Consider the following 7,424-nt stretch of genomic DNA (forward strand, 5'->3'; position numbering starts at 1 on the left):
GTCCGGGCTGAGGCAGCGCCGGGGCTCCTCTGAGTGGGCTCTTGGCCTGGCGCTTCTTGCAGGGACAGCGGAGGGGAAGTGAGGGGTGAATGTCCCCTCTCTGCCCTCATACACGCTCCCCCTCCGCTGGCCTGCGTGGTGCTCCGGGCTCCTGGCAGCCCCTCGCCTCAGCTCCTCAGCCCCGCTGCCCCTGCTCCTCCCAGGAGCCCTCTCCCGAAGGCTGGTGGCCTTCCTGTGGCCCTGCCGCGGCTCCTGTCCTGGGTTGGGGGTGTCAGGGCGGCGCTTTGGTCGCTTTGGGCCGCGGGGCCTTTGGAGGCCGATGGCTGACGGTGCCTGGCAGGGCTTTGGCTGCGCTGGGCTGCTCGTGCTGGGCTTTGCCTGCAGAGCTGGCTGGAGCAAACCATACAGAAACATCCTGGCACTGCTCCTGCCGTGCTGCCGGCTGACGAGGGTCTGACCGGGGCTGCTGTCACCCCGTCAGTGATGTGTGCTGTAGCAGCAGAGAGAGGGAGGTGTCCTCAGGGGGGCTGTCGGAGCAAGCTGTGGTTATAAAAGAAATCCAAACTTCTCAGCAGGGAGAGCCAGGAAACGAAAAAGCGCCTTTGGGAGCGGGGCAGAGCTCCGGGAAGCGGCTCTGCGCCTTCTGGATCACCATCAGAACCTGAATGACCTCCTCCTGGAGGTAGGAGCGGGACGGTTCGGGGCATAGTGGTCAGGCTGGGGATCGTGGGAGATCCCAGCTGGAGGTGGGTTCCTCCAGGGTCCTTCCTCGGGCAGCTGTAGAATGACTGTCCCGGGAACACAGTTCTCATGATAAGTGAAAAGAAAAAACAGCACTGTAGGAGTAAGCTGAAGTTTAGAGATCTGTGTTGTAGAAATGAGATTTCCCCCCCCCCCCTTTTTTCCTCTATGTTTTATTGTTGGAGACTAAAAATAGTTAAGCATGGCTTGGATTTGGGACAAAGGGAAATCCAGCACCTTTTTCTTGGGGTCAGAACTGGCTTCTTGTGAACATAGGAAAAAAAAAATCAGGAGAGCCTATTGGGTTTTCTCTGAATTACCAACCATTTCTGACTAAAGCGACTGTCTTTATGAAAACCTGTGTCATTTGCCTATGGGGATGCTTGAGCCAACATTCTGACTTGGCCACGTTCTACCTTCTCCTCATGTACTGGAGAGAGCTTTTGATTTTGATAGCTTGGATAGACAATTCAAATACTTCCCACAGATCAGCCACAAGGATGTTTCTTTCTGTACAGAATATTTGTCTTTATAAAAAGAAAAAAGGGGATTTAACTGGAAAAGGATCCAACATTTTGACATGTTTCATCAAATATTTATGTCAGTGTGGCTTCACAGAAGGGACTCGGAAAGACAGAAATTCTGTTCCTGGTGCCGCTGCTGATCTGTTGGGTGACTGGGGACAAGTAACTTTGACCTGTATCTTCTTTTCTCTGCATAAAATGAAGATAACTGTACTTAGGTCTCTTGTAAAGTGCCCTGAAATCTCTGGTTTACCACGACCATGTGGGAGCTTGGTACTAATTTCACTTCAGTTGCTCCAGCCCCCAAGAATGCCAGGGCTGCTCAGTATGCTTTAGAGGGAATAGGTTTGTAAATGTGCGTAACAGACATCTAAGACTGTTATGTTTTTGTTTGGCTTCCAGGTGGAAGATTCAGTCAAGCCAGGCGGACAGGGTGGTGCAGAGCACCAGGAAGTATCGTCAGAATCATTTATAGGTGAGTGAAAGAGGAGGAGACAGATGTGGGAAAGAACTTTTCTTTATGTACTGAATTTCTGCCTGTTAAATGCAATCCCAGTTTTGTTTTCTTTTCATTGTTCTGGTCTCCCATTTGGCTACTCATTTCTTACTTGTCTGGTGATGACACCGCTGGCAAGGTCTGATCGTGAAATATTTTGATTATTTGAAAGTGTTACTGTGAGCCCCACAAGACAAAAATACAAAAATCCGTTTAGCAAGGATATTCCGCCTCTGCCCCTCGTTGTTCTGCCCGTTTTATGTACAGTAAAGGAATGGTACATGGAAATAAAAATGATTTGCAACAAATGACATCTGTGCTGGAAGGAGTTTAAGACTTGGGACTTCAGTCTTCATAGTCATGTGTTCAAACCCTTTTTTCTCCCATGCTGTCAGCTTTCTGCTTTGTTTTTTTTTTTTTTCTTCCAGTCTCAGTTCTGCAGGAACAGGCCTCAAGATTGGGTGTACCCACAGCAATCCTGGCAGCCAAAAATGCTGTTACCAACATCGAGCGGATCTGCCAGGCTTCTGCAAGCCCCTCTCAAGTACCACTGCTGAACTTGGACCAGAGAGTAAGGGAAAAGGTTTACATTTAGTTTATCAAGAAAACGGTATTGTTAGGATGGACTTTAAACCCAGTTTATCTGTTCTGATAAAGTCACCCAAACACGTAGGACCTGAGCGGCCGATTATTCATTTATGTCTCCGATACGCTCACAGAAGTCCGGCGTTCTTCTCCTATACAGGAAAGCGGCTGTTTCTGAGAGCTTGGAAATGGAGCTTTTTTTGTCCGTTGCCAAAGGGCAGCGTTACACAGGTCTCTCTAAGCAGATCTTGCGTTATCACCTCTGGAGTGCCTCAGCCTTCCCTGCGTGGTTTGGGCTCTCTTACCCACGGTTCCATCTTTATCGATCGTCTCGGTTTGCAGTGTAGCCAGGTGTGGTGATGGCCATCCGTACAAAAGCTGTGCCGTGACTGCTGGCTCAGGTCACCTCTGAGGAGCTGTCGGGTGTCACCGCTGTCAGCGCGGCTGCCTTTAGTTCAGCCTTAAGGCGAAAGGGCTGGGCCTTTCCTACGATTTCTCTCCACCATTCAAGCCTTTAAAAAGCAGTAAACAGGGAAAAGCCACAAATGTGTTTTCTAAGAATGTGTTATTTACAAAGGAAATTATTTCTGCTTCATTTCTGGGGTGATTCCAGAAGAGGCTGTCTGGCTTGCTTCAAACGGTCAAGGATTTGCTGGCAAGCAATGTCTTCTGTCGCTCACTCTTCTGTCAAGAAATGTGGAAAATGAAGGTAAGAACTCATGGAGAAATGTTGCCGTGTTACAGACCGTTTAGACTTCATCCGTGGGATGTGGTAGCGTGTTTTCAGCCCTCCTTTCCCGTGAAGGCCGGGGATAACTGTTAAACGGACTAGTGAATTCCTGTGATTTCCCTCGGTGGTTTTTTTTGGTGACCTAGAGCAGTCTTGCCACTGCTCATCCCTGCTCTGGTCGACTGCAGTCATGAACTCCTCCTGAGAATAACTGTGGTCTTTCCGACCTTTCAAAAGCACGAACTGAATTATAAATGGTGGGGGTGTTTTTTGTTGGTTTTGTTTATTTTAAAGCCAGTTCACTGGGAGCTTCCTTGCCTCTGTAGCGGGATTTGCTTTTCTGAAGAGGGGCTTAGTAGAGGTTTGGAAGTAGGTGAGTTATTAAAATTGTGTGGCCGCTTCTGAGAAACTGCCACAAAGGAGAGTTGCCCGCATCCTGGGGATCAAGCGTTGGTTTTCGGGGAGGTAGGCAAGCAGCACTCTTGCCTCTCCGAAGGAGATGTTCAGCTGTTTCCATTTGTACTCGGCAGGGCTGGTTCTCCCTAGGAACCAGCTAGGAAGGGCATGGCAGCGCGGTGCCTGAAGTTACAGCACGGGTAAAGGGATTAAACTCACGTGAGGTGACACCCCAGTTAATAGAAGCTTTGGGGGTATTGTTTTCTTTTCTATTTAGCTTCGCTGCCTTACTGTTATCAATGAAGCACGCTAATTGTTGGCAATATCCATCAGCTGGCGTGTAGGTTTGCTGTCTGGGCTAAACAATCCGGATGGATTAACCAGGCAGTGCAGAAGCTCCCAGCTGGCTGTGGGGTGGCACGGTCCCAGAAGTCCTTTGTGTCCTTTGCCAGCAATATTCAGCGCGTCGTTGGCATTCTGGTTCTCCGCTCTATTTATCTGGGAATGGCGATAAGCCTAAGTGAGTTCGCGCAGAAAATGGCTTGAGAGAAATACGATGGCAGGTAACAGGTTGCGTTGCTTCACAAGTGTGTTGTCCTGGTTTCATTTGGGTGGTTTGATTTCTTAAGATAAGTGATGCTTTAAGTGGAGTTAAGGACTTTTTGTGAGCGGGACAGTTTTGGTTGCTCACTGCTGTGGTGGGAAAGAAGGAAGAGGCTGATCTGCCAGGATAAAGAGGCATGCTCTAGTCTCAAATACCCGATCCTGGGCTGAAAATAGAATCCCGTGTGTTTTGTAAGCTGATTAAGATCTCCTTGTTCTCAGGTAGACATGGAGATCAAGTGCTGCTGTGTAATTGAGATTTGTTACAGTAAAGAATGAGGTTGTCAAAGACAAAATACGTGGGCGAGTCTCGGGTCATGCTACGAGGCAGCTGCTGGTCTCTGCAGAAAACTCGTGGGGTTTTTCTCCTGAATGGCTTGTGTGGCCAAGGCTCCCAAGTGCCTCTTCCTTCACAAGGCGTGAAGATTTTTGTTTCTGGCTTGGAGCGTTTCTGTGTGGAGGCCGGGATGAGCAGAAGTTGCTGCTGCACCTTTTTCCCCTGCCAGGTGCACCCTGGAGTCCCGTTTTGCTGGCACGGGACACCCTCCAGGACACGCTGTTCCACGCGGGAGCTGGAAGGGATGTTGCAGGGAGGCACAAAGGGCGGCAGTTTCATCCTCACGGAAGCGATGCCTAGTGCTGATTTTGCCGACGGCAAGCCTGGCGTTTCGGAGCAGGACCGCCCGAGCGGCGTTGGTTTTTCCTCTGTGTCCATCGGCTTCTCTGCTCATACGGTTGCAGCGTCTCTTTCTGGCGTCTCCTATTGGGAAGTGGATTTGAGAGCAGCAAACTCACTTCACAGAGACTAATAAACAGTTAATAGGCTAAGCGATAATTCTCTGATCTGTGTCTGGATCTGAATTAACAGACTTGAAATGTAGTGGTGTCACCTGTTTTCTGAGATATCCACTGCTCCCTTGGATATGCAGCATCAGCATTATTCCAGGGGGACAAAGATGGACATATTTATTACTTGACCATGAAAATTTAAAATGACGGTGCATCTACAACCCTAAACCATTCAAAATTTGTAGGAAGGAAAAATCAAATATAATCTTTCCTCATCTGGTATTTCCTATGTTGTCGTTTTTAAATTTTAATAAGTTCTGGATAGTTTGAAGAAACGGAATTGAGTTTTATTTTTTATATGTAGTTTACGTTAGCCAAATGTTAATGTTAACTGCAAAATGCAGACTATGACCTAACTGTGACATCTCGTTAGGACCCTCCAGCGCTGGAAGCTGTGTGGCACCTGCACAGAGACGACATCGTTGGACTGGGAGAGCTGCTGGAGAGGTGAGCAGAGGTTTATAGGCTTGCAGATGCATTTAATCTCTTAAAGCCTATTGAAATGTAATCGGGGATTAGTCATGAGTATTCTGGACTAAGAACATAGTCAGATGCTGGCAAGTGATCAGATTAGCAAGCTTTAAGAAGGTACCCCGGGTTTGAGAGGGTATTCTGGGTTAATTAGCGCAGTTTAAGGTGCGGTGGCTGGTTGTCTGATGGTTGCTGAATCAGCCGCCATGTGAAGCGAAGTGGTTTGGTGAGAACCACCGCTGCAGACCGTTCTAGGCGATGCTTTATCTAGTGCTTTGTTTCACTGGCGCAGATGGCTGCGCGTGGGTAGTTACCGCGCTGTGTGGGAAAGGGCTCGGTAACCCAGCTCCTTCCGTTCATCTGGCCGTGCCGCCAGGTCTGCTTTGGAAACTCCCATTTAGCCCGTAAAAATCGGCGCTGGTCATAGAATCATAGAATCATTAAGGTTGGAAAAGACCTCTAAGATCATCGAGTCCAACCGTTGACCCAACACCCCCATGCCCACTAAACCATGTCCCCAAGCGCCTCATCTACACGTCTTTTAAATACTTCCAGGGATGGTGACTCAACCACTTCCCTGGGCAGCCTGGTCCAAGGTTTGACCACTCGTTCAATAAAGACATTTGGTCTTGACGAGAAGTCTTGCTTTGCAGAAGCTGTGTGCTTCCGTCTTCACAAAACCTTACATTTCAGTAAGGTTTGGCAGAGTTAATCTCCACAGAATAGCTATTCTAAAAATTGATTAATTTTTTTTTCCCCAATACAGAACTAACAACTAAAAGCAGTTATCCTTTGTGAAGCTCAGGTTGTTTTCTTATGGTGTCGAAGGAATGTTACAGCGATCTTTTAGGCCGTTGATATTGGTTTACTTGTCTATTAATGGGATAGGAAGAAAGCCTTCAGTGCCCACTGTACTTCAAATTTAAGCAAACCAAAGGCATAGATTAAGACCGTAAATGGTTTTTTTAAGCATTTTTATCCAAGTATCTTAGAAATTGGAACTGAAGTCTGTCTTCTAGCAGAACTTTAAAAATGGAAATACTTTAATGCCAGAGATGAGGAAATACTTGAACACACAATTTGACACAAATTTTTTCCTTCGGATGTGTTTGTTGTGGAATCTTTTATAAAGCAAATAAAGCTCTCGCTGGTCCAAATTAAAGCAATGAAATGCCACATATAGGGCAGAGTCCCACACGGATGGCTCTTTCCTGAGTCCAAGAAGATGGTGGAGCAGAAAACCAAGCATTACCAAGAGTAGGAGGGATTGAATTGAATGTGCTTTTGTTTGTTCTCAGCAACCCCGATGCCCCTGCTGTGGTGGAGTGGCTGTGCAGAGGACTTTGTGGCCTCTGTGAGCAGGCGGAGAAGTCCTCCGGGGACGTGGAGCTTGCTGGGCGCGTTCTTTCAGGCAAGGCACTCAACTGGGCGCTGGTGGAGCGGGGCCAGGCTGCTGGTCCGCACAGCCCGCGGCAGGGGCTGTGCAACTCAAAAGCTTGGAGGTGTAAGAACGGAGGCCTCGCTTTGTATTTTCTTACGTCATTTCAGTGAGGGGAATATGTTTTTATATTTGGCGAATTTAGCAATTTTTTTTTTCCCTTAAAAGATAATGGCTTTGAATTTCTATATCCCTTTGAGTTACAGTATCAGAAGAAAGTGTAGCTGCAAGGTGTATGGGGCCAGGGACGATATATTGAGAGTGTGACGCTCCTGCAAAGTGTCTGAGCTATTTTAGACCAGAAATATTTAACAGTTCCGTTTTCCCCCTGTCATTTTCTATTATTCATTTTGTGGTTTTGTTTAGGGAAAAAATCACTACACAATTTGATTGAAGAGCTGTAGTCGGACCTTTGGAGCAGTGCAGTTGGTCAGGTGCAACCCGTAATGAGTTCTGCAGTAGTAATAGGGCGTAAGACCTGTAAATTCCTTAGTCTTTGTAATCCTTTAAGTTTCTGTGCTCCTTGCCATCCATTGTTCTAGGTCCTTTTGCCTGGGAGTAATTTTACTCCAAGAAAATAAACGATTCCTG

General features: G+C 47.4%; 1 protein-coding gene across 1 annotated transcript in view; it reads left to right on the forward strand.

The window, feature by feature from the left end:
- The first annotated feature begins 319 nt into the window (after positions 1-319).
- FANCA (Fanconi anemia, complementation group A) overlaps positions 320-7,424 on the forward strand; it is a 37,082-nt gene continuing 29,977 nt past the window's right edge. Inside the window, exons 1-7 of the mRNA XM_009326999.1 lie at positions 320-329; positions 576-682; positions 1,668-1,740; positions 2,190-2,332; positions 2,960-3,055; positions 5,298-5,371; positions 6,694-6,806. Coding sequence (XP_009325274.1) covers positions 320-329; positions 576-682; positions 1,668-1,740; positions 2,190-2,332; positions 2,960-3,055; positions 5,298-5,371; positions 6,694-6,806 — 616 coding nt within the window. The remainder of the gene's footprint in view (positions 330-575; positions 683-1,667; positions 1,741-2,189; positions 2,333-2,959; positions 3,056-5,297; positions 5,372-6,693; positions 6,807-7,424) is intronic.

This window comes from Pygoscelis adeliae, unplaced genomic scaffold, assembly GCF_000699105.1.
Source record: "Pygoscelis adeliae isolate BGI_AS28 unplaced genomic scaffold, ASM69910v1 Scaffold827, whole genome shotgun sequence".
NCBI lineage: Eukaryota > Metazoa > Chordata > Aves > Sphenisciformes > Spheniscidae > Pygoscelis > Pygoscelis adeliae.